The sequence below is a fragment of the Anolis sagrei genome, chromosome 2 (genome assembly GCF_037176765.1).
Source record: "Anolis sagrei isolate rAnoSag1 chromosome 2, rAnoSag1.mat, whole genome shotgun sequence".
NCBI lineage: Eukaryota > Metazoa > Chordata > Lepidosauria > Squamata > Dactyloidae > Anolis > Anolis sagrei.
The window spans coordinates 163,868,834-163,896,179 of NC_090022.1; the positions used below are offsets into that span (position 1 = coordinate 163,868,834).

The 27,346-nt window shown below is 43.7% G+C and overlaps 1 protein-coding gene across 1 annotated transcript; it reads left to right on the plus strand.

Moving 5' to 3' along the window:
* The first annotated feature begins 1,503 nt into the window (after positions 1 to 1,503).
* Positions 1,504 to 26,451, plus strand: EPOR (erythropoietin receptor). The gene is made up of 8 exons (XM_060763554.2): positions 1,504 to 1,783; positions 13,183 to 13,324; positions 13,749 to 13,930; positions 15,648 to 15,799; positions 16,390 to 16,537; positions 20,153 to 20,240; positions 20,517 to 20,604; positions 24,528 to 26,451. The coding sequence occupies exons 1-8, from the start codon at positions 1,603 to 1,605 to the stop codon at positions 25,092 to 25,094; spliced, it is 1,548 nt and encodes a 515-aa protein (XP_060619537.2). The 5' UTR covers positions 1,504 to 1,602; the 3' UTR covers positions 25,095 to 26,451.
* The last annotated feature ends 895 nt before the right edge of the window (positions 26,452 to 27,346 follow it).

The window sequence follows — 27,346 nt, forward strand, 5'->3', positions numbered from 1 at the left end:
ACAGCAGCACAGACAACAAAACAAACACATAGGTGTTTGCTATCCTTCCTTACCTACAAGCTATCCTTGCTCTTACCTACAAGAAGCACTGCCTGAATATCAAGCATAAAGTGGGTGCTAGAAACAATATCATACGAAAGCTGACTGGCACAACCTGGGGATCACAACCAGATACAGTGAAGACATCTGCCCTTGCGCTGTGCTACTCTGCTGCTGAGTATGCATGCCCAGTGTGAAACACATCTCACCACGCTAAAACAGTGGATGTGGCTCTTAATGAGACATGCCGCATTATCACGGGGTGTCTGCGCCCTACACCACTGGAGAAATTACACTGCTTAGCCGGTATTGCACCACCTGACATCCGCCGGGAAGTAGCAGCCAATAGTGAAAGGATCAAGGCAGAGACATCTCAAGCTCATCCCCTGTTTGGGTATCAGCCAGTACGTCAACGACTTAAATCTAGACATAGTTTTCTAAGATCTACAGAGACACTCGCTGGAACACCTCAGCAAGCGAGAGTCCAAAAGTGGCAGGCTCAAACCCAGAACCTCAATCAATGGCTGATACCAAATGAGAGACTCCCCCCTGGGCACACAGAAGACTGGGCGACTTGGAAGGCACTGAACAGACTGCGCTCTGGCACCACGAGATGCAGAGCCAACCTTCAGAAATGGGGCTACAAAGTGGAATCCTCAACATGCGAGTGTGGAGAGGAGCAAACCACTGACCACCTGCTGCAATGCAACCTGAGCCCTGCCACATGCACAATGGAGGACCTTCTTGCAGCAACACCAGAAGCACTCCAAGTGGCCAGATACTGGTCAAAGGACATTTAATCAACTACCAAACTCACAAATTTTGTATTCTGTCTGTTTGTTTGCTTTGTTCTGTTAGAAATGTAATATAATTGACTGGTTGCCCTTTCACGACAAATAAAGAAAGAAAGAAATCCTTCCTTATGCTATCCAAAGCTAAAAGATAGATATTTTTGGCAGGAGTTACACTGTACCTGTTCCAACTGACATACAAATTTAACTTAAGAACAAACCTACAGAACCTATCTTGTTCGTAACTTGGGGACTGCTTGCATAAGGAAGAAGACATACTGGCATATGTGGCAGCCACCCACAACTGAAGAATGGTAGGACAATGCTCTGTAGGGCCAACTTAGTAATTTTACATTGTGTCATAGCCAAAGGACTCCACTTCCCATATCTACTTGTCATCAGGTTTTTTCCCTCCTTAACCAGCATATTTATTGATTCCTCTTCTTCTGTCTTCTGGATTTCATTTTGGAAACCTGAAACAACCTGGCATGAAGATTGGCATTCCACCCTGAAGGTGGGGACAAGAAGAATACCCAGGATGTGGGCTTTGGGGTTTCTGCTGCCACCTGATCTTGCTCACACCAAGAGACCTTTCCCACACTTCTGGAAAAAAAAGGTGGAGGCTTCACCACCTTATGCTTCTCTCTTTCAGCTTTTACCAGAGTTGCTGTTGCTGTTCTTGCAGCCGTTTTGTTGTTCCCGCTCCACCCCTTATCTAAAGCCTCCAGATGGGGAGCCAAGCAAGGGAAAGCAGCAGCTCCCACAGAGCCAGATGCAGACTCAGGAGGCAGGTGGAAAGACGCTCTGGAAGGAAGACCGCCCACCATCTAGTAAGCCCACCAGCATGGAGCAAGGCTGGAGAAGCATCGCTGCCTTTTTGGTCCTGGCGCTTTGGGCCTCTGGCTCATCTCAGGGGGACACTGGAAATTGGGGGCCTTACTTCAGCAACAAAGGTACCTCCTATGTTTGAAAAGGGCTGGCAAATATAGTCATCATATGTGTGGAAGGGAAATGAACAAGTGGGGAAGCAGTGGTGTCAAGGAGAGAAGGGAATTGTTCCAAGAGGTGTGCTGAGGAACGGTTCCGAAAAGATGTGCATGTGTGTAGTAGAACCAGTAGCCCATGCTATGGTCTGGTGGTGTGACAATGATAAACAGAAGCCTGCAGTAATAGGTCTGCGTCTTAATAGTCCAAATTAGAATAGATTCATTGAATCAGTTGCTGAATGGTGAACAGGCATGTAGCCGGGGGGGGGGGGGGGGGCTCGGGGGGCTTCAGCCCCCCCCCCCCCCCGAAATTTTCATGGTAGTTCGCGAAAAGGCCTTATTGGTGCATTATTTAAACTGTTATGTTTATTCATATCATGATCTGATCACCATACTCAATATATCCCATATGCATGGGGGTATTGGGGTAATGATACAAAAGGTTTGCTAGGGTAGACCCTCTTTCACTCAGACTCAGCCCCCCCCCCCCCGAAACCCCCTGTGAAAAAAAATCCAGCCCCCCCCCCCCCCCCGAAACGAAATCCTGGCTACGGGCCTGATGGTGGATAAACAAAAATCCCGTTGCATCAGTGTGTCTTTTCTGGTCGGGGGTTAAATTGCAGACCAGTGTATCCAGAACTGAATGAATCTATCAATTCTAGTTGATATTTTTCCATATTGTTTCTTATTCATCGTCATTTTATCTGTTTCTCTTGCTAGCCTAGTCAGCATAAAAGTAGAATGAAAACTTTTGGCACTGAAATTAAAAACATTTCAGTTTAGCATTTTGTTTCTCCTCCCATCTGTCAATCAGTTTGGCCAATCAGTTGATCAGTCCATCTATTTTTATCCATCCATCCATCTACTCTCTACCTCTCTCCCTTTATTTCTGATGTGATTGGACGATGTTTTTAATGAGGAGACCCTAATGATACATGTTTTTATTGAATTTATTGATTCTGTTATGGTGTTATTATTAGATTTATTGTCGAAGGCTTTCATGGCTGGAATCACTGGGTTGTTGTAGGTTTTTTTGGGCTATATGGCCATGTTCTAGAGGCATTATCTCCTGACGTTTCACTTGCATCTATGGCACGGTACCTCTGAGGATGCTTGCCATAGAGGCAGGCGAAACGTCAGGAGAGAATGCCTCTAGAACATGGCCATAGAGCCCGAAAAATCTACAACAATCTATTATTTGATTGTTTATATTGAAATTGCATTTTATGGTCTTGGTACCAACTGTAAACCATCCTGAGTCGCCTGCGGGCTGAGAGGGACGGTATATAAATGCAGTAAATAAATAAATTTCTGAGGAACAGGAGAGGATGTTCTTGGAAAGTCCAGTGGACTCTGCTTATACATTGAAGAGATCATGATTTTTAAAACTTTGAAAAGTTACTTTCCGAAGACCTGAATCCAGGCATGTAGCCGGGGGGGGGGGGGGCTTTACACCCCCACCCCCCCGAAATTATTGTGGTGGTCTGTGAGAAGGCCTTTCTGGTACATTGTTTAAACTGTTATGTTTACTCATATCATGATCTGATCACCATGCTCAATATATCCCATATGCATGGGGGTATTGGGGTAATGATACAAAAGGTTTGCTAGGGTAGACCCTCTTTCACTCAGACTCAGCCCCCTCTCCCCCGAATCAAACTCAGCTCCTCCTGAATCAAAATCCTGGCTACGGGCCTGCCTGAATCCTTTGGTTATATGTACAGCCAATATGGTCTGGCTGATCAGAATGAGGAACGATAGGGGAGCCCTTACGACTGTCTTCTTCTGAAGAGTTACAGAGATGGCTGGTTCAAAATAGTTCTTTATCAAACTGAGGAACTGACTGGCAAGCCATGTTAATGGGTTTTGAGATTTTTGCCCAAAGCTTTGAGATCTCGGTTGCCAGCCTGTATGTGTTTTCTGGTGGTAACAGAAACCTTTAATGGAAGATCAATATCAGAGAAGGAGCAGAAACAGAATAAACAAAATTTGCTTCTCTCAAAGGGACCTTCCACAGTGTATCATTACTGATGAAGAACTTTTTATGCCAGACAGAGCGCATACTTTGCTATATGTTGTTTAAACATACTTACTCCAGACTTATCTAGCAAAATCTTTTTGTGTGTCAGAAGTGACTTGAGAAACTGTAAGTCACTTCTGGTGTGAAAGGATCGACCGTCTGCAAGGACGTTGCCCAGGGGACGTCTGGGTATTTTACCATCCTGTGGGAAGCTTCTCTCATGTCCCTACATGGGAAGCTGGAGTTGGCAGATGGAAGCTCACCCTGCTCTCCGGATTCAAACTGCTGACCTTTCGGTCAGCAGTCCAGCTGGCACAAGAGTTTAACCCAGTGGTTCCCAAACTTATTTGGCCTACCACTGCCCTTCCAGAAAAAATATTTCTCGGCGCCCCTGGAAATTTTTTTTTACATTTTAATAGCAATTAAACAGAAACATATATGTATTAATGTTTCTACCTTTTTCGTAAAATATAGTAAAGAAAGGTGTAAATTAGAAACACTGAAGTTTGAAATTATGAAACTATGTATTGAACTCAGAATAGAAAGGTGATACAAAAAAAGTTAAAGCATTTGAAATCATCTTAATGAGAAGGATGAACCTGGTATGCTGCTATCAATTTAGTAATCCTTGGCTCTATTTTCGTCAGCAGTTATTCATCGCCCCCAAATGCACCTGTGGCCATCACCGCCCCCCTGGATCGCTGCAGTGCCCACCAGGGGGTGGTAGCGCCCACTTTGGTAGCGCCTACTCTGGTTTACCCATTGTGCCACTGGGGACTCCACCTAGCAAAGTACGCTCAATACTTCAATACATGTGTGTGTGCATTTCTCATGAGGCAACTGAACACCACTGTTCGCTCCAAAAATCTGAATTTTGCAGCTTAAGCTGATTGTTGCTGTAGTTAACTGCCTTCAGGTTGACTTTAACTTATGGTGACCCCATGAATGCAAGATGTTCAAGGCACCCTGGCATCAACAGCCCTTCTCAGACTCCAGGTCTTAGCTTCCTTGATTAAACCTATAGAGGAAATTTATTTTTATACTAGCGGTCCCCTGCCATGCATTGCTGTGGCCCAGTCTGGTGATCTGGAAAATAAAGTAATGGTTTCTAATATATGTAATTCCTTTACGCTTGTGGGTAAACAGTATTTCTTTGTTTCTATGTCAGTGTTGATGTGGAGATTGTCTGGTTTGCCTACTCTGGAACATGCAACGTATTGGGTTGTTGTAGGTTTTTCCGGGCTATATGGCCATGTTCTGGAGGCAATTTTTCTCCTGACGTTTCGCCTGCATCTATGGCAAGCATCCTCAGAGGTAATGAGGTCATTCCCGTATTATTGCAACGTATTATTGTCCTTCTTTACGGGTCCCTTTCAAATATATCATACTATATCTGTGTGTGAATCATATCTATCTATCTATATCTATCTATCTATCTATCTATCTATCTATCTATCTATCTATCCATCTATCTATCTATCTATGGCTGGATGGCTCTTTGTCAGGAGGACTTTGATTACGTTTTCTTGCCCTGATGAAGGGAGTTGGATTGGATGGCCTTAAGTATTTTCTGTTGGTCAAGGGGGTTCTGTGTGGGATGTTTGCTCCGATTCTGTCGTTGGTGGAGTTCAGAATGCTCTTTGATTGTAGGTGAACTATAAATCCCAGTAACTACAACTCCCAAATGTCAAGGCCTATTTCCCCCAAACTCCACCTGTGTTCATATTTGGGCGTATTGAGTGCTTGTGCCAAGTTTGGTCCAGATCCATCATTGTTTGAGTCCACAGTGCTCTCTGGATGTAGGTGAACTACAACTCCCAAACTCAAGGTCAATGCCCACCAAACCCTTCTAGTGTTTTCTGTTGGTCATGGGAGTTCTGTGTGCTAAGTTTGGTTCAATTCCCTCGTTGATGAAGTTCAGAGTGCTTTTCGATTGTAGGTGAACTATAAATCCCAGCAACTACAACTCCCAAATGAAAAAAATCATAATTTTTGAGTGATGGTCACTCCTTGTGTTGTGAGACGTTTTGTTGCCAAATTTGGTGTGATTTCGTTCATTGGTTCTTTTGTTTTTAAGGTACTCATTATGCACAGAGCATTTATATATATATATATAGATCATTTTAACTTTAACTTCTGCTGTTCTTTTCCATATATTTATTAGTTGCTATTTTTGCTGTTCTTATTTAACTGAAAGTTAAATACATAGAATGTATTTATGGGTGCAAAAGCCAACTTTAAATTCTACAACTTCTAAGAACAACAACAACAAAGTGGAAAAGTTACTGCTTCGGAAAACAGCTCCTAGATTTCCCCATTAGAATTCCCAGAATTCTCCAACTAGTTCTGGCTCTTGAACTCTGTGGTTTCACACTGATGTGGCATTCGGGGCTGTGTGGTGGTGGTGTGTGTGTGGAGAGAGATGGATGTGTTGTTTTGTGGTGTGTGCAGGGGAAGGCATGTATTTTCGTTGTGCAATAGTACATGACAAATAAAGCTAGTCAATGTATTGTCGAAGGCTTTCATGGCTGGAATCACTGGGTTGTTGTAGGTTTTCCCTTGCTATAAGGCCATGTTCTAGAGGCATTTTCTCCTGACGTTTCGCCTGCATCTGTGGCAAGCATCCTCAGAGGTAGTAAGGTCTGTTGGAAGTAGGAAAGTAGGAAAGAGGGTTTATATATCTGTGGAATGACCAGGTTGGGACAAAGGACTTTTGTCTGCTGGAGCTAGGTGTGAATGTTTCAACTGACCACCTTGAAACATTCACACCTAGCTCCAGCAGACAAAAGTCCTTTGTCCCACCCTGGTCTTTCCACAGATATATCAAACCCATTTTCCTACTTCCAACAGACCTCACTACCTCTGAGGATGCTTGCCATAGATGTAGGTGAAACGTCAGGAGAAAATGCCTCTAGAACATGGCCATATAGCCCGGAAAACCTACAGCAACACAAAGCTAATCAATTCTGTGCTTGTTGAGAGACTTGGAGAACAATAGTCTTAAAAATCAACTCTTCAGAAAAGAAAATGTGAGTTACAGAGATCTTGCAACTGAAAAGAGCATGGCAAGTAAGATAAAGCTTCATGTATACACCCTGCCAATCCCTCCTCTGGTGGGATTTCAAATTCATAATGCACGTGTGTGCCTGGATAGTTATTTGTTTGAACAGTATTCACTTAAATATCAAGGTAAATGGGTTCAGATGGTTGTATCACAGATTATAAAACACATGGGATTGATCAGTCCTAAGACATCTTTGTGTACCATTGGTAGGTTAAGTAAGTCATATAGCTGAAAGTAACTTGTTCAGCGTCAATGGAGTAATACTTGCCAATTGGTTTTATTACTGCAGCCAAAGGGAGAGGCAAGTAAAATAAAATTCATTGAATGTTTGCCATATATGTTGGTAACCGCTATGAGTCGCTATGAGGAGGCATTCTATAAAGAAATTATTATTATTATTATTATTATTATTAAATTATTATTATTGATAAATTATTATTATTATTATTATTATTGTATTGTCGAAGGCTTTCATGGCCAGAATCACTGGGTTGTTGTAGGTTTTTCGGGCTGTATGGCCATGGTCTAGCGGCATTCTCTCCTGACGTTTCGCCTGCATCTATGGCAAGCATCCTCAGAGGCAGTGATGTCTGTTGGAACTAGGAAAAAGGGTTTATATATCTGTGGAATGACCAGGGTAGGACAAAGGACTCTTTTCTGCTGGAGCTAGGTGTGAATGTTTCTATTATTATTATTATTATTATTATTATTATTATTATTATTATTAACACAAGATGAGTCCACAGCAGACAAGATTACTCTGCTGGCTGTTGTATTGGATCACACACTGGACACTTCCCAAGTGTCTAGGACTGTGTGATGTATTGGCGAATAAGCCATGCAGATCCCAGTAAGATGGCCTTCTGCAGCTGGCAGATGGTAATTTTGTCAGCGCTGATTGTGTTTAAGTGCAGGCCAAGGTCTTTAGGCACTGGACCCAGTGTGCCAATCACCACTGGGACCACCTTTACTAGCTTGTGCCAGATGATGATGATGGTTTTTATTATTATTATTATTATTATTATTATTATTATTATTATTAGAAATACAACAAGATGTGTCCACAGCAGACAGGATCACTCTGCTAGCTGTTGTATTGGATCACTTTTTATTATTATTAGAGTATTATTATTTGCTTCTTATATGAAACCTTCCTCAAAAGACCACAGAGATAGCAATATTTCGTGCCATTTAAATGCAGGGACTTTCACACAGCCTGATACGAATTGTCAAAAGTGTGGACAGCCTAGGTACTTTCCTATGTCTGAACCAGGGGCTTGTCCATACTATAGTTATAGCACTCTGGTAGCACATATTCCATCTTATATATCATGATTTCATTCTAAGGAATCTACCTAGAAGCAGGAAAATACCTACCTAGAAGCAAGAAAATAGCATTCAAAGCACCCCCGACAGATGGCCATCCAGCCTCTGCTTAACAGCTTCCAAAGAAGGAGCCTCCACCACACTCCGGGGCAGAGAGTTCCACTGCTGAACGGCTCTCACAGTCAGGAAGTTCTTCCTCATGTTCAGGTGGAATCTCCTTTCTTGTAGTTTGAAGCCATTGCTCCATTGCGTCCTAGTCTCCAGGGAAGCAGAAAACAAGCTTGCTCCGTCCTCCCTATGACTTCCTCTCACATATTTATACATGGATCTCATCATGTTTCTACATGGCCCTCATTCTTTGGAAGCTTTTAAACAGAGTCTGGATGGCCATCTGTCAGGGGTGATTTGAATGCAATATTCCTGCCTCTTGGCAGGAGGTTGGACTGGATGGCCCATGAGGTCTCTTCCAACTCTATGATTCTATGGTTCTATGTCTCCACTCAGCTTTCTCTTCTTTAGGCTAAACATGCTCAGCTCTTTAAGCCATATAATCCGGGGCAGAGAGTTCTACAGCTGAACAGCTCTCATAGTCAGGAAGTTCTTCCTAATGTTCAGATGGAATCTTCTTTCTTGTAGTTTGAAGCCATTGTTCCACATCCTAGTCTCCAGGGCAGCAGAAAACAAGCTTGCTCTCTCCTCCCTGTGGCTTCCTCTCACATATTTATACATGGCCCTCATCATAGAACGAGGAGAACAAGCCACTCCTCATAGGGTTTATTCTCCAGACCCTTGATCATTTTAGTCGCCCTCCTCTGGACATCGCTATCATATCTCCTCTTATCCTTCTCTTCTTCAGGCTAAACATGCCCAGCTCCTTAAGCCGCTCCTCATAGGACTTGTTCTCCAGACCCTTGATCATTTTAGTCGCCCTCCTCTGGACATATTCCAGCTTGTCAAGATCTCTCTTCAATTGTGGTGCCCAGAATTGGACACAATATTCCAGGTGTGGTCTAACCAAGGCAGAATAGAGGGGTAGCATTACTTCCCTGGATCTAGACACTTGACTCTTATTGATGCAGGCCAAAATCCCATTTGGCTTTTTTTGCCGCCACATCACATTGTTGGCTCATGTTTAACTTGCTGTCCACAAGGACTCCAAGATCTTTTTCACACGTACTGCTCTCGATCCAGGCATTGTCCCCCATTCTGTATCTTCGCATATCATTTTTTTCTGCCTAAGTGGAGTATCTTGCATTTGTCCCTGTTGAACTTCATTTTGTTAGTTTTGGCCCATCTCTCTCATCTGTCAAGATCGTTTTGAATTCTGCTCCTGTCCTCTGGAGTATTGGCTCTCCCTCCCAATTCCATTCAGAACTTAGAAAAGTTCCTTTTTGGACAATCTCGCAGAATTCCTTGCAAATCTGAGGTTCTTAAGCTGCAAAATTCTGTAACATCTGACTTTCCCTCAATTTACACGCATTCAGGATTCAGTAGAAAGATAAGGAATCTCAAATAGGACATTGTTTGATAGAAACCCAAATAGGACATTGTTTCATAGAAACCTATGAGAGTAAGGCAAACTAGTATGCCAATAGATAGTTAAACCGATCTCTGAATAACCAAAGAACTAAGTATTGTAATTCTCTGATTAAGAATGATAGAATTAAATATGAAGAAACACATCAACAGAGGCAAAGTGGTGTGGAAATAAAATAAAACTTCTATGACCCTCCCCAGCCTTCACCCTTTCTTCTCTCTGCACGGTTACATTCCGATTATTTATTTGGCCACAAAGCAGGAAGGGGAAGATGATGATTTGTGGCTGGCATGTATTAGTAGCCATATAAAAAGGGGTGTCTGGTATACATGAGTGTGTATTGGGGGGGGGGGGGAGGAGAGGCTAAATAAACAGTTTCTCCCTCAACTACAATGGGCACCCTTCTTCCTGTACTCCTTTCCCCAGAGCAGATTCTGCTCAGTGGCGGGAACGGAAAACAGGGCTTGAGGGTGTGCGCACCAGCCCATCCTTATCTCGGGAAACACATGTCAAGCACAGGTTTGTACGGCATGTGTGTGTATGTATAATGCAGAGAAAATACGTCCTAAGAGACATAGTGTCAAATCATGTGACCCTATATATAAGCATGACCATTTGCAATATTTGCCAAATAACAACAAACAGGGGCCCCCTAGCAATATGTTGCAGTGTATTCCAGATACGCATGTATGACCTGAAGCCAGGGGTCTTGTCACACATCATGTTATGATTCCACTTTATCTGCTATGACAACCCAATGGATCCTGGGATTGGTAGTTTAGGAAAGGCATTTAAAATCTTCAGCCTCTGGATAAACTATAAATCCCGGAATTCCATAGGATGCAGCTGTGACATTTAAAGTAGAATCACAGTACAGTCAATGGGTAGTTTGGAGGGGGGGGGGACCCTGAATTGGGCCATGTTGTCCCAGGCCCTTTCTACACTACTATATAAAATCAAGATTATCTGCTTTGAACTGGATTATATGGAAGTGTAGACTCCAAAAATCTAGTTCAAATCAGATAATCTGGATTATCAATTTTTATAATCTGGATTATATGGCAATGTAGAAAGGGCACTGGTTTCCAAATACAAAAGCAAACAAATTGGTAGATAACCTTACATGAATAGTATCCTCCACCATCACTAAGGAACTTTCCACACAGTCATACAAACCAGAATATCAAGGCAGATAATCCACAATATCTGCTTTGAACTGGGTTATCTGTGTCCACACTGCCAAATAATCCAGTTCAATGTGGATTTTATACAATTGTGTGGAAAGGGCCCAAGATCAATGGAGTGCAGGTAGCAGATAAGAATCAGACCTATGGGGCAAAGGCAACTCTGTGCTGTAACAGGCATAGTAAGGAGAGTAAACAATAGAAATGATATTGTCGAAGGCTTTCATGGCCGGAATCACTGGGTTGTTGTAGGTTTTTTTGGGCTATATGGCCATGGTCTAGAGGCACTCTCTCCTGACGTTTCACCTGCATCTATGGCAAGCATCCTCAGAGGTAGTAGTGAGCTACCTCTGAGGATGCTTGCCATAGATGCAGGCGAAACGTCAGGAGAGAATGCCTCTAGACCATTGCCATATAGCCCCCCCCCCAAAAAAAACTACAACAATCCAATAAAAGTGATGTTCTTTCCCCTGCAAGACTCTGAATTTGGAACAGGTTGCTTCACTCTCTTTAAAGGTAGGGCTGGTCCAACCCCATCCTGTGGCCATGATGATTGGAAAAAAAAAATAGTGTCAGATATAGAAGTTCCTGAGATTTTTTGTTGGGTAGAAGATGCACAGAGTTGAGTTGCTGTGAATTTTCCGGGCAGTATGGCCATGTTCCAGAAGCATTCTCTCCTGACATTTCACCCACATCTCTGGCAGGCCTCCTCAGAGGTTGAGGGGTCTGTTGGAACTAGGCAAGTGAGGTTTATATATCTCTGGAATGTCAAGGTGGGAGAAAGAACTCTTGTCTGTTTGAGGCAAGTGTGAATGTCGTAATTGGCCACCTTGATTAGCATTGAATAGCCTTGCAGCTTCAAAGCCTGGCTGATTCCTGCCTGGGGTAATCCTTTGTTGGGAGATGTTACCTGGCCCTGGTTGTTTCCTGTCTGGAATTCCTCTGTTTTTTGAGTGCTCTTTATTTACTGTCCTGATTTTAAAATTTTTAAAATACTGGTAGCCAGATTTTGTTTATTGTTATGGTTTCCTTTTTTCTGTTGAAATTGCCGACATGCTTATGGATTTCAATGGCTTCTCTGTGTAGTCTGGCATACAGTAGTGGTTGCTGGAGTGGTCCAGCATTTCTGTGTTCTTAAATAATATGCTGTGTCCAGGTTGGTTCATCGGGTGCTCTGCTATGGCTGACTCCTCTGGTTGAAGTAGTCTGCAGTGCCTTTCATGTTCCTTAATTCGTGTTTGGGCAATGCTGCATTTGGTGGTCCCTATGTAGACTTGTCCACAGCAGCATGGTATATGGTAGACTCCTGCAGAAGCGAGAGGATCCCTCTTGTCCTTTGCTGATCGTAGCATTTGTTGGATTTTCTTGGTGGGTCTGTAGGTGGTTTGTATGTTGTGTTTCCTCATCAGCTTCCCTATGCGGTCAGTGGTTCCCTTGATGTATGGCAAGAACACTTTTCCTCTGGGTGGATCTTCATCTTGACTCTCGTGGCTTGTTCTTGGTCTTGCAGCTCTTCTGATGTCTGTGGTGGAATATCCATTGGCCTGTAAAGCCCAGTTTAGGTGGTACAGTTCACCTTGACGGAGATGGGATTCGCAGATTCTTTTTGCATGGTCTACCGGGGCTTTCATGGTGCTTCTTTTTTGACTTGGGTGATGGCTGGAGTTTTTATGTAGGTATCTATCCATGTGTGTAGGTTTTCTGTAAATTGTGTGGTCCAATTGTTGATTGGGTTTGGGGATGACTAGGACATGTAGAAATGGCAGTTTTCCTCCATTTTCTTTTTCCATGGTGAATTTGATGTGTGGGTGGATGCTGTTGAGGTAGTCCAGGAACTTGTTAAGTTCTTCTTCTCCAAATGGTGAAGGTGTCATCCATATATCTGAACCATATAGTGAGCTTTTTGTTGCTGTTTCCAGGGCTTGTTTTTCAAAGTGTTCAATGTAGAAGCTTGCTATGACAGGGCTGAGAGGTTCCCATGGCTACTCTACCTCTCTGTTCATAGAATTCATTGTCCCACCAGAAGTATGTTTGGGTGAAATCTCTTTTCTTGTGATTGAAATCTGTTGGTTTGTGTTCTAGTTTCTGTTCTAGTCGTTTTCTCCATCTTCTCCATGGCATCTTCAGATAAATATGGCTATTATGTCACCTCATAGCTTCTCCAAACTAAACATACCTAACCCCATCTCCATTTATTTTGGTAACACTCACTCTGTGGTTCTGTTTTGTCCCTAGTTGCATTTCTACAGAAAGAGAACCTCTCATATCCCAAGTGTTTCACAGAGAAAATGGAAGAGCTGGCCTGCTTCTGGGAGACATCCAGTCCGACTGAAGAACAAAATAATCAGAGCACATACAGCTTTGGCTACAAGTATGGGTGAGTGACTTGCAGGTTATACAAAAAGAGTCAGTCTCGACCGGTTAACCATTTAGTTCTTGGATACTTTGACAATGATTGGCAGATTGTTGGCCCTATGATTGCAAGCTGAGGGAAGCTACCTTATTGCGAAATGAATGGCTTAAATAGATTCATGCAAACTAGCAGTGCAAGAAAAAGAGGTTAAAATCACCTGGCACTGCCGTGCCAGCACACTAGCCGAGACAGGAAGCATTTTAAAAAGTCTCAGGAGTAAACATTTTCATACGGCACAGCAGAAACCATGTAAATCATGTGTTCAGGAATCACTTAAAATAATATCTGCTTTCCTATTTCTGGGGTTTCTATTGGGAACAACAAAGAAAACTTTCAGATTAGTTTTGTTTCCAGTTTTCATAATTTTCTACCATTTCCTTCCACACAGAGAAGACCAATACCTAACACTATGCCATTTGACTGTGGAATACACACCTTGGAACACAACACGTTATACTTGTTTCTTTCCACGGGGAGATGTTTCGGCCTTCGCCCCCATGGAAGTCAAGGTCTTCGATGGGATGAACCATACGATATATAGCAGAAGAGACCTCTATGTGGAAAGGCTGAGTAAGTTCTAAGCATACAATCAATGTAATTAATGACTACATATTCCACTTTATCACACTAGAGAATGAATCCACTTTAAATCCGGTTTCTGTTTCCTACAGAATTCTGGGGGTTGTAGTTTAGTGAGGCTGTTAAAGGCTCCTCCCTAAACTACAAACCCCAGAATTCTGCAGGAGGCAGCAACCAGATTGAAATCTGCCAAATGCTGTGCATAGGAATGTTGTACGGTATAAAGTTGCCCTTCTTGGCTCTTCCAACTCACCCACCTGAGAGCAGCAGGTTAACTTAGGCCAGTGGTTCTCAACCTGAGGTCCCCAGATGTTTTTGGCCTACAACTGCGCCCGTACCTTGGGAAGTCTGACTTGGCCACGGTAGTTCACGCTCTGGTTACATCCCGTCTAGACTACTGCAACGCTCTCTACGTGGGGTTGCCTTTGAAGACGGCTCGGAAGCTCCAGCTAGTCCAACGCTCGGCAGCCATGATACTAACAGGAGCGGAGCGCAGGGAGCATACAACTCCTCTGCTGCACCAGCTCCACTGGCTGCCGATTTGCTACCGGGCTCAATTCAAAGTGCTGGCGTTGGCCTATAAAGCCCTAAACGGTTCTGGCCCAAGTTACCTATCCGAACGTATCTCTGCCTATCAGCCCGCCAGGACCCTAAGATCTTCTGGGGAGGCCCTGCTCTCTATCCCGCCTGCTTCACAGGTGCGGCTGGCGGGGACAAGAGACAGGGCCTTTTCTGTGGTGCCCCCCCGGCTGTGGAACGCCTTTCCTATGGAGGTAAGATCAGCCCCCTCGCTAATGGTGTTCCGAAGAAGATTAAAAACTTGGATGTTTGAACGGGCATTCGCTTAAACAGTGCAATGAATGTGATGATTACAGGAATGGAAATTTGGACGACGGATTGGATCACGACTCTAGTTATGAGATGCATTGTGTTGTCTATTGTTGTGTCAATATTGTATATTCTGCTTTTATGGTTTTAAATTGTATATCGTTGATTGATTCTTATCCTTGTTGTAAACCGTGTTGAGTCGCCTGTTGGGCTGAGAAACTGCGGTATACAAGTAAAGTAAATAAATAAATAAATAAACTCCCAGAAATCCCAGCCAGTTTACCAACTGTTGGGATTTCTGGGAGTTGAAGGCAAAAACATCTGGGGACCTCAGGTTGAGAAGCACTGACAGGCATTAATAGGGAGATATGGGACACACGGCTATGTCTTCCAGCTCCGCATTGCTCCTTGAATCAAAGGATCATAGAGTTGGAAAAACCCACAAGAGTCATCCAGTGCCATGCAGGAAAAGTACAATCAAATCCATCCAACCTCTGCTTAGAAACCTCCAGAGAAGAAGGCTCCACCATGCTCAGAGGAAGCATACTGCTGAACAGCTCTTACCATCAGAAGGTTCTTCCTAAAGTTTAGGTGGAAACCTTTTTCTTGCAATTTGAATCCATTACTCCATGTTGTAGTCTGCAGATCAGCAGTAAACAATTTGCCCTCTCCTCACTCTGCCTAAGGATCAACACAGCCCTGGCAAGAGAGATAGTGCAGGCCAGCTAAGATAGTTAATGTGGACTGCAGCCTCTTGCGTTGCCTCATCTCAAGGGTGGGCATTTCTTGCTCCTGGCATGATCGCCCACCACTGCATTATGTGTAAAGACAAAGACGTCTTTTGAGGTCTGACTCTTCTCCTCTTCCATCCCTTGGCCAGTTTTGTTAGATCCGCCCTCCAACCTGACGGTGCAGCTGTTGGAGTCGTCACAACTGTTGAATGTGAGCTGGTTGCCACCTCCTGTTACAAATATGGACAGCAATCTGCACTATGAGGTGTCCATCTCCCCTGAGGGTTACGAGACCCAGCGGGTAAGTCCCTGGTTGTTGTTGTTTGTTGTTGTTTTTTTGGTTGTGTCAGGAGCGACTTGAGAAACTGCAAGTCGCTTCTGGTGTGAGAGAATTGGCTGTCTGCAAGGACATTGCCCAGGTGACACATGGTATTTGATGTTTACCATCCTGTGGAAGGCTTCTCTCATGTTCCACTGTTGAGATGGGAGCTCACCCCACTCCCTGGATTTGAACTGTCAACCTATTGGTCAGCAGTCCTGGTGGCGCCACCAGGGACTTCTTTCACTTACCGAAACTGCAAGTCGCTTATGGTGTGAGAGAATTGGCCGTCTGCAAGGACGTTGCCCTGGGGACGCCCGGATGTTTTGATGTTTTATCATTCTTGTGGGAGACTTCTCTCATGTCCCCGCATGAGGAGCTGGAGCTGATAGAGGGAGCTCATCTGCACTTTCCTTGGATTCGAACCTGAAACCTGTTGGTCTTCAGTCCTGCCAGCACAGGGATTTAACCCACTGCACCACCGGGGGCTCCTAGTCCCTGGTTATTTCCTCCTGAACTCTGGATGCTGCCTTCCTCTTTCCCTCCCTGTTAGCCCTGTTTTTGTCCTGCAGGTGGAGACAACCATTGGACAGACCTATCACCTTGTCAACCTGAAAAGTGGCATTCGCTACACTCTGGCTGTGAGGGCCAAGGCTCGAGGATCCTACGATGGCTACTGGAGTGTCTGGTCACAGTCCGTGTCAGTAGAGATACCCAGCGGTAAGGATTTTTCAGGTCATTCTTCCATCCATTCATGCTAATTGCCTCATCTGTCCTGTACAATTCTTGGTAGCTTATCATGGCAGCATGGTAAGTTCATTATTAAAAATCAGGAAAATTCAGTTTTTGTCTTCTTTTTTTGCATACTCCTATGCCACCCTGAGTATCCCATGCCCCAAGAAGTACATCCTACAAATTTTGATTACACATCTTTTTTGTTCCTGGGTTATAAATGTCTTTTCCTAATGGTAGAGTTTGGTCCAGATCCATCATTGTTTGATTCCACAGTGATCTCTGGATGTAGGTGAACTACAACTCCAAAACTAAAGGACACTGCCCACCAAACACTTCCAGTATTTTCTATTTTCTATTGGTAATGGGAAAACTGTGTGCCAAGTTTGATTCAATTTCATCGTTGGTGGACTTCAGAATGCTCTTTGATTGTAGGTGAGCTATAAATCCCAGCAACTACAACTCCCAAATGACAAAATCAATTTTTGAGTGAAGACCATACATTGGGTTGTTAGCTGTCTTGTGTCCAAATTTGTTGTCAATTCGTCAATTGGGTTTTGTTAATCCCACAAACAAACATTATGTTTTTATTTATATAGATGGCTGGAGGGCTCTTTCTCCGGAGGGCTTTGATTGTGTTTTCTTGCCTTGATGAAGGGAGTTGGACTCAATGGCCTTAAGTATTTTCTGTTGATCATGGGGGTTCTGTGTCGGAAGTTCCCCCAACTCTGTTGTTGGTGGGGTTCAGAATGCTCTTTGATTCTAGGTAACTACAACTCCCAATTTTCAAGGTCTATTTCCCCAAAACTCCATCTGTGTTCATATTTTGACATATGGAATATTTGTGCCAAGTTTGGTCAGATCCATCATTGTTTGAGTCCACAGTGCTCTCTGGATGTAGATGAACTACAACTCCCTAACTCAAGATCAATGCCCACCAAACACTTCTAGTGTTTTCTGTTAGTCATGGGAGTCCTGTGTGCTACGTTTGGTTCAATTCCATTATTGGTGGAGTTTGAAATACTCATTGATTGTAGGTGAACTATAAATCCCAGCAACTACAACTCCCAAATGACAAAATCAATTTTTTTTGAGTGATGGTAACTTCTTGGGTTAGTAGGTGTCTTGTGTCCAAATTTGGTGTCAATTCATCCAGTGGTTTTTGAGTTTTTGTAATGTTCTCACAAATGAACATTACATTTTTATTTATATAGATGTTAATATGAAGAGATAATTCTATCCTCCTAAAGTCGGCTCCCTACACTGAAAGTGTGCTTGTATCTCTATATAATTTTCTGTTTACAGATGCTCAAATCAGATTTTTTTTCTCAAAAGCACTTTTTTTTCTCATGTCAGGGGTGACTTGAGAAACTGCAAGTAGTTTTTGGTGTGAGAGAATTGGCCGTCTGCAAGGACGCTGCCCAGGTGACACCTGGTATTTGATGTTTACCATCCTGTGGGAGGCTTCTCTCATATCCCCACATGGGAAGCTAGAGTTGAGATGGGAGCTCCCCCCACTCCCCGGATTTGAACCGTCAGCCTATTGGTCAGCAGTCCTGCTGGCACAAGGGTTTAACCCACTGCGCCACCACGGACTTCTTTCACTTACCATATAATATTTGTAATGCACATATATGCAGTTCACTAGTTACTACAAACTATCTTTTCTCTGAAAAGACTCTGTTTCCCCCCTACAGATCAAAATATTCAAGAAGCTTAAAGAGATTAAATTCAAGACTAAATCAGGGATTTTTCCAGTGACTTTGCTGACAACAGAATGTGTCGATGTTTATATTCCTAAGAAATTTACTGTTGGATCTGATGTTTCCAATAATAAAGCTTGTAAAATAGACACAACGATTGTTGAACGTTAATTCGAGTCCTCTTTTGCGAATTGTCGTTGTGTATCCATTTTGTTAGCCCTTTAAAGACTTGGCAACGTAATAAAGTTTACCACTTGTAAAAGCAGAACCATTTCCTTTCATCCTTTAGTAACTGCCTCTTGTGATTCTTGGCTGTTTCTTACTCAGAATATTTTTTATGTGAGATTCTTCTTGTTTATATTGGCCAAATCAGAAAAGGGGGAACTGAATTGCAACAAACTGCAATATGGCAAAACAACTACAAATCAAATACAGGTGTTTTGTTTTCAACTCAAAGGTTCATTTTCTGTTTGCTTTTATCACTTTGAACATGGAGTATACAGTGGGGTAGATTCGTAATTTTACTGGCAGAAAATTTAGGACTTTCTTCCTCTCTCCTTCTCCCTTTTCTCATCACTAATTTGGGAAACATGCTGAGAACTGGAATATAGCGGTGAAAAAAACAACATACTATCCCCTAGATCAGTGGTTCTCAACCTTCCTAATGCCGTGACGCCTTAATCCAGTTCCTCATGTTGTGGTGACCCCCAACCATACAATTATATTCATTGCTTCTTTGTAACCGTAATTTTGCTACTGTTATGAATCATAATATAAATATCTGATATGCAGGATGTATTTTCATTCACTGGACCAAACTTGGCACGAATACCCAATATGCCCGCATTTAAATATTGGTGGGGTTGAGGAGGATTTATTTTGTCACTTGAGAGTTGTAGTTGCTGGGATTTATAGTTCACCTACAATCAGAGCATTCTGAACTCCACCAACGATGGAATTGAACCAAATTCGGTACACAGAATTCCCATGACCAACAGAAAATAGTGGAAGGGTTTGGTGAGCACTGACCTTGAGTTTTGGAGTTGTAGTGCTTTGAGGCCGTTACTAGATGGTTGTGTGCCAGCAGGTTGAGGGTGAATCCAGCGAAGACGGAGATCCTTTGGCTGGGACGTCCAGGTGGGAGGGAGATCCAGCTGCCTACTCTGAATGGCGAGACACTACGTCCCTCACCTTCTGTAAAAAGTCTTGGTGCCTTATTGGACCCTCTGCTCACAATGGAGGCCCAGGTCTCTGCTGCGAGCAGATCTGCGTTTTTCCACCTACGTCAGGCTAGGCGACTGGCTCCCTTCCTATCTAGGAACGACCTGGCTACGGTGATCCAGGCGACGGTCATCTCGAGGCTTGACTACTGTAACGCCCTCTACATTGGCCTTCCTTTGTCAGTGATCCGGAAACTGAAGCTGGTGCAAAATGCGGCAGCTTGTCTTCTTGCCGGGGTGCCGGCGAGGTGTCGTATCACCCCAATTCTACAACAGCTACTCTGTCTACCGATTGAGTACCGGATTACTTTCAAGGTGCTGGTACTAACCTTTAAGGCCTTATATGGTCTGGGGCCTGGAATGCAAATTCAATGGCCTGGAATACAAAGATTCCCCCCAGGCGCTTCCAGGCCATTGAACGCAAATCAAGGTGATCAGCTGAAACATTCACAGCTAGCCCCAGCAGACAGGAGTCCTTTGTCTCACCCTGGTCATTCCACAGATATATAAACCCATTTTTCCTACTTCCAACAGACCTCACTACCTCTGAGGATGCTTGCCATAGATGCAGGCGAAAGGAGAAAAATTGCCTCCAGAACATGGCCATATAGCCCAGAAAAACCTACACCAACCACTATATAGAATTTCCTGTGCATCTAACCTTCTCTTCTGCTTTGCAGATCTGGATCCCTTCATCCTGACATTGTCGCTCATTCTGGTGTTGATCGTTCTGTTCTTGACTTTCATCGCTCTCCTGTCCAAACACAGGTATCATTTAGATTGGTAAAACTTGTGTCTTCTTGCCCATTAGCCTCCATCATTCTGCACATGCAGACCAAGATAGTTAGATCTTGAGGATCCATAACGGCATTTCAAGCTTCAATTTGACCTATGTGGAAATTCTACAGATTGTTTTAATTTTTCCAAGTCCCTAGAGTGATGTAGTGATTCTGGAGTGTGTCCTATGCTCACCCTCCAATATTAATCTTTTGCTTGCTCATATATTCTTACTAATGATTGTTCTGCCCCATTCACTTCCACCAGATTTTTGAAGCAGAAGATGTGGCCTGTAATCCCTTCCCCAGAGCATGAATTCAAGGACCTTTTCACTATTTACAAAGGCAACTTCCAGGTACTACACAAACAGCTTGATCTGTGTGTGTTTGTGTCTCAGGCTACCCATTTTACACTATAGCAGGGCTTGGAGTGACTAGTGGTTTGATATACGAGGGTTGAATGAAAAGTAATGCCTCCACCTTCGTAACTCCTCAACAGATGGCAGTACTGATATGCGGCAGGTACTGGCTTGTTCAGTAGACTCTCCTCTACAGTTCCACTTTGGCGGGAAGCCTTAGCATTGAACAGTTGTGTTGTTAAAGTGTGAAGTAAGGAACCCAGCGCAGTGGTCAGTCAATGCGACTTAAGCAACGTACAGTCGTTGAATTCTTGACAGCAGAAGGTGTCACCCCAAAGGAGATTCATCGGAGAATGCAAGCTATTTATGGTGATTGTGTTGATGTGAGTACTGTGCATCGTTGGGCGCGTTTCAGCATCCTAGGTACCCATCGTGCACAGATCTTCTGATAGCCAAGCAAAGCAATAATGTGACCCACACGTTCTTGTGAAATGCCGATTATGCTTGAAATTTCTGAGTGATATGACGATCATCTTAGAATCATAGAATCAAAGAGTTGGAAGAGACCTCATGGGCCATCCAGTCCAACCCCCTGCCAAGAAGCAGGAATATTGCATTCAAATCACCCCTGACAGATAGCCATCCAATCTCTGTTTAAAAGCTTCCAAAAAAGGAGCCTCCACCACACTCCAGGGCAGAGAGTTCCACTGCTGAATGGCTCTCACAGTCAAGAAGTTCTTCCTCATGTTCAGATGGAATCTCCTTTCTTGTAGTTTGAAGCCATTGTTCCACGTCCTAGTCTCCAAGGAAGCAGAAAACAAGCTTGCTCCCTCCTCCCTGTGGCTTCCTCTCACATATTTATACATGGCTATCATATCTCCTCTCAGCTTTCTCTTCTTCAGGCTAAACATGCCCAGCTCCTTAAGCCGCTCCTCATAGGACTTGTTCTCCAGACCCTTGATCATTTTAGTTGCCCTCCTCTGGACACATTCCAGCTTGTCAATATCTCTCTTGAATTGTGGTGCCCAGAATTGGACACAATATTCCAGATATGGTCTAACCAAAGCGGAATAGAAGGGTAGCATGACTTCCCTAGATCTAGACACTATGCTCCTATTGATGCAGGCCAAAATCCCATTGGCTTTTTTTGCCGCCACATCACATTGTTGGCTCATGTTTAACTTGTTGTCCACGAGGACTCCAATATCTTTTTCACATGTACTGCTCTCAAGCCAGGCGTCCCCCTTTCTGTATCTTTGCATTTCGTTTTTCCTGCCTAAGTGGAGTATCTTGCATCCTGAATCAATCTGTCAACCTTTTCTTGTGAAAGTCGGTGGTTGCTGTCACAGGACGTCCAACTTTTTGTTTGTCACACAAGTCAGATGTTCCCACCTCAACATCTTTAAACTTACTCACCTAACGACGCACAATGCTACCAGTATTCACTTTTCCACATAATTACCAGACATCTGGATACATTTGGGGAAAGTGGAAGGTAAAAGGAAGAGGGGCGGACCAAGGGCAAGATGGATGGATGGCATCCTTGAAGTGACTGGACTGACCTTGAAGGAGCTGGGGTGGTGACAGCCAACAGGGAGCTCTGGTGTGGGCTGGTCCATGAGGTCACGAAGAGTCGGAGACGACTGAAATAATAAACAACAACAAAAACTGGATACATTTCTGCCAATGATGAACAAGTTTTCTGAAGCTGTCATGGAACAAGTTGAGACTCTGTTTCCGCAACCAGCATCTCACAGCATTGACTGACCGTTTGCGCAGGGTTCCATACTTTGCACTTTAACAACACAACCGTTCAATGCTAAGGCTTTCTGCCAAAATGCAACTGTAGAGGAAAGTCTACTGAACAAGCCAGTACCTGCCACAAAGCAGTACTGCCATCTGTTGAGGAGTTACGAAGTTGGAGGCATTACTTTTCATTCAACCCTCGTAGCAGTAGGATCAAACACCTCCCAATTCTTCGTACACAAGTTGGGGAACTCATTAGCCAAACACCCTGTAGTGAGAGCTATCAATTATGTCAAAAGTAAAGGGGACATATGCTTTGTGGAAATTCTTTTGGAATGTATAGATAATAGGCTCCCTTTTCTTTGACCTTCCAAATATTCACAGAACCATAGTTGATAGAGACAACAGAACTGCTCAGTCCAACCTTCTACCATGCATATTGTTGCATTACTATTCCTAGCATTCCTTGCCAATAGCTCTGTTGACTAGGTCTGATTAGAATAGCAGTCCAGCAATTTATAAAAGACTACATTATTCCCATAGCAGGAATACAATCTAATCAAGTACTTTTACAATTGCAAACCGATTTCTATGAGTTTCCCATTGATGTTGCATATTCCATATGAGTGGCGGTTCCCAACTGTTGGTTCTCCAGGTGTTTTGGACTCCAGCTGCCAGAAACCCTAGCCAGTTTGACTAATGGTCAAGAATTCTGGTAGCCGAGAGCCATAGTATCTGGAAGGCCAAAGCTTAAGAACCACTGAGGTAAATGATAAGATGTTGTAGGTTTTTCGGGCTGTATGGCCATGGTCTAGAGGCATTCTCTCCTGACGTTTCGCCTGCATCTATGGCAAGCATCCTCAGAGGTAGTGAGGTCTGTTGAAACTAGGAAAAAGGGTGTATATATCTGTGAAATGACCAGGGTGAGACAAAGGACTCTTGTCTGCTAGAGCTAGGTGTGAATGTTTCAACTGACCACCTTGATTAGCATACAATGGGCTGACTGTGCAATGAACAAAATCTGGCTACCAGTATTAAAAAACTCTAAAATTGCAACAGCACAACAACAGAGAGGAAGCAGGCATGGACATCTAATTACCTGTCAACAAAAGTTTGCTCCAGGCACAGTCAGGCCATTGTATGCTAATCAAGGTGGTCAGTTGAAAATTCACACCTAGCTCCAGGAGACAAGAGTTCTTTGTCCCACCCTGGTCATTCCACAGATATATAAACCCTTTTTCCTAGTTCCAACAGACCTCACTGCCTCTGAGGATGCTTGCCATAGATGCAGGCAAAACGTCAGGAGAGAATGCCTCTAGACCATGACCATACAGCCCGAAAAAACCTACAACAACCCAGTGATTCTGGCCATGAAAGCCTTCGACAATAAATGATAAGATATTTAACCTTGGGAGTCTAATAGGACTACAGTCCTCTGCCACTGTTGTAATGTTTACATTTCCTTTGCCTGACTATGACGGAATGCTCTCCCAAAGGAATTACATTTTAGAGTTGTTATTATGAATTGAGGTGCTACCCTTTAGGTTATACATGTGTGTGACGTCTGAGGCAGAATGTGCATCATATGATGTCTTAGAGTAGTGGTTCTGTCTTTGACCATCCAGACCAGTGGTTCTCAATCTGTGGGTCCCCAGATGTTTTGGCCTTCAACTCCCAGAAATCCTAACAGCTGGTAAATTGGCTAGGATTTCTGGGAGTTGTAGGCCAAAACACTTGGGGACCCACAAGTTGAGAACCACTGCTCCAGATGCTTTGGACTTCAATTAATCATTTACTATTGGCTATGCTGAGGGGGACTTCTGGGAGTTGAAATCCAAAAATGTCAGGAGGACCAAAGACTGAAAAGTGTTATATAACAATGCTTAGGTTTCAGGGATCACTTGACACCCCAAATGAGCCAATTTGGTTCAACTCAAAAGGGACCTGATGAAGTCCCAATGCTTTTAATTACTGCCGCAAACAGACTGTGCCAAGCTCAAATATCTCAAATATAAAGTTGTTATGGGGTAAAGCAGCTCTCAAATGGGGACAGGAAGACTGTGGAAGTAAAGGAAGTGCAAACGGAGCTACTTGGGGGGGGGGGGGACGGGGACTGGGGAAAGGGGGGCTTTCTGTACCATCTCCTTGACACAGCAACACCTCTTTCTTTGCAGCTGTGGATGGGGCAGCAGAGTGCCTATCTTTGGTGGAGCCAAAATTCTCCATATTTGGAGGAGCAGCCATTCCTGGTGGAAGTCCTGTCTGACCGTGATGGCTGGAAGGGGGATGGCCCTCATCTCCCTCCTCCACTTCCCCCCAAAAAGCGCAACATGGTGGAGCTCCCCCAAATACCAGAAGTCTCCCAGGGTGATTATCTCGTCCTGGATGAAGACCTACTGCCCTGCTGCCTTGGTGGGGATGGCACCCTGCTCTTGCCAGACAGCGATGGTAGTGAGGGCCCAGATCCAGCTCTTGGCGAGAGAACAAGATCTCCAGAGCCCAGCCAAACATCCTCCAGCTTTGAGTACACCGTATTCGATCCCAGCTCAGAAAGCCTTTGCCCTCAGGGCCATCCCCAGACAGAGGTCCATCTCAAGAGCAGCTACCAGATGGTTTCCGACTCTGGGATTTCAGCTGACTACAGCCTTGCAGAGTCAAGTGCGGGCCAAATAAGCTTATACACCAACCTCTGTGATGGAGGCCCACAACTGTTCCAGCCTGCCTACATTGTGTGCTCCTAGCGGTGATGGTGGTGAGCACAGAACCAAGACACTCGGCCAAGGAGACAAGAGGCAGTGAGAGAACTAGTCCCCAAGACTGGCACCTTTCCCCCTCCGTTCTCCAGAAGTAACAGAAGCTAGTGGGAACAGATAGGGGCTGTCTCAGAAGCTCCAGATAGCTCCGGTGAAAAGAAGAGAGGTCTGCAAACTAGATGGAGAGGCAAGTGCGAATGAGCAGTAAATGCACAAAAGGGTGCATAATGGAGGGAACATACTTACGATGTTTGGTCCATGATGAAACTGTGGGCCATCTAACAGACTATACCAACATGAAAAGCACTGCAACATCTTTACCTTGTGCACAGTCAAACGTGTTCTGTAAAGCTGACTGTATCCCATAGAAGTCTATGGGTATAATCCAAGATAGGACTGAGCCAAGCTCAGAAAATTTCCTGATGACTGATGGATTCTGAGAGCTGTATGCGATCTTCTTCAGGTTTAAAGCCTAGAATCAAAGATGGAAGAGACCTCATGGGCCATCCAGTCCAACCCCCTGCCAAGAAGCAGGAAAATTGCATTCAAAGCACCCCTGACAAATGGCCATTCAGCCTCTGTTTAAAAGCTTCCAAAGAAGGAGCCTCCACCACACTCCGGGGCAGAGAGTTCCACTGCTGAACGGCTCTCACAGTCAGGAAGTTCTTCCTCATGTTCAGATGGAATCTCCTTTCTTGTAGTTTGAAGCCATTGTTCTGCATCCTAGTCTCCAGGGAAGCAGAAAACAAGCTTGCTCCCTCCTCCCCGTGACTTAGAGCCTGCTTGGAAACTTGAAACTTTCATACGAACCAGCTAGTTAACCAACCAACCATCTACAATTGGAGGAAACCCTCTTGATACTATACGAGTGAGCAGAAAGGTCTTGCCATTCCTTTATCTTCATTTTTGGACTGTAGGCTTAATTAAAATATCTTTTCATGCTGTATTCTAAAACCAAGCCACAAATGTTGTGTAAGTGTTTGGGCTTGAGACAGAAGATCTGAGGAAACATCTCCCAGTCTTGGAAAGAGAGAGTGGAGTTCAGGGAGTTGAGAAGACTATGGAAGAGATCATAGAATCCCAGAACTTCTGTTTCGTTACCATTGGAAATGTGGTTTAAGCAAGTATACAACTCCTGTGTTGTTACAGCTCCACTGGCTGCCAACACATTTTCCTACTGCTTTTAACTATCTTTCAGACCAACACAAAGCAAATGGAATGAAATTGCCTTTGTTTCAGGAATAGGATTTTTCACAAGTAGGTGTAAATACAATTGTTGTTTTTAAAATTATGAGTCAGAATTCAGACAGAAATTGTATATATTTTTATAAACATTTTATTAAGTTTTTAATAAATGAATGCAAATTTTGTTTACAAATGTTTTATTCTAAGATAAATAGATTGCATGAGATTTCTGGATATTGCCTCTTAGACCATGGTTAGAAACAAACTATATTTCAGACAAACCTTGGAAATGACAACCAGCTAGAAAATGTTTAAAAACCTCTGATATCCTCTAAGGCCCCTTCCACACAATTGATTAAAATCCCACATTATCTGCTTTGAACTGGGTTATATCGCTGTGTGGAAGGGTCCTATGCAGGCCCGTAGCCAAGATTTTGTTTCAGGGGGAGCTGAGTTTGATTCGGGGGGGGGGGGGGGTGTGAGTCTGAGTGAAAGAGGGTCTACCCTAGCAAACCTTTTGTATCGTTACCCCAATACCCCCATGCATATGGGATATATTGAGCATGGTGATCAGATCATGATATGAATAACATAACAGTTTAAATAATGTACCAGTAAGGCCTTCTCGCGGACCACCATGAGAATTTCGGGGGGGGGGGGCCTGAACAAGCGCCCCCCCTCGCCCCGGCTACATGTCTGGCCCTATGTTAAACTGTTCCTCACCACCTACAGAGATGTAGATCTGTTCTCAGGTTTTCCCATGACCAGGGAAACCAGAACTTGACCCTTTTGAAGCCAGACTTGGCCAGCCTTCTCCATGATGATGGTCAACATTCCAAAATAAAAGGCTGAAACTAGAAAAGACCAACAACCTCTGAGAACAAAAGCGGTAAAACTTTAATACCTGGGAACCATGAAGGTTCCTCATACTTAGTAGCTCTATACCCATAGGAAGCCTGATTGACAAAAGATTTTTCAAAAAGTCTTACATAACCATCATCATAAATACTAAATTAATTAATTTATTTATTTCCAGTATTTCTACCTCATCCTTC

What these genes read in the sequence shown, in the direction of transcription:
- EPOR (XM_060763554.2), top strand. Translation starts at nt 1,603, where the DNA reads ATGCAGACTCAGGAGGCAGGTGGAAAGACGCTCTGGAAGGAAGACCGC. An exon ending in CCTCTATGTGGAAAGGCTGA is followed by an intron (nt 13,931 to 15,647) that starts GTAAGTTCTAAG and finishes TCCCTTGGCCAG; the next exon opens with TTTTGTTAGATCCGCCCTCC. An exon ending in GTCAGTAGAGATACCCAGCG is followed by an intron (nt 16,538 to 20,152) that starts GTAAGGATTTTT and finishes TCTGCTTTGCAG; the next exon opens with ATCTGGATCCCTTCATCCTG.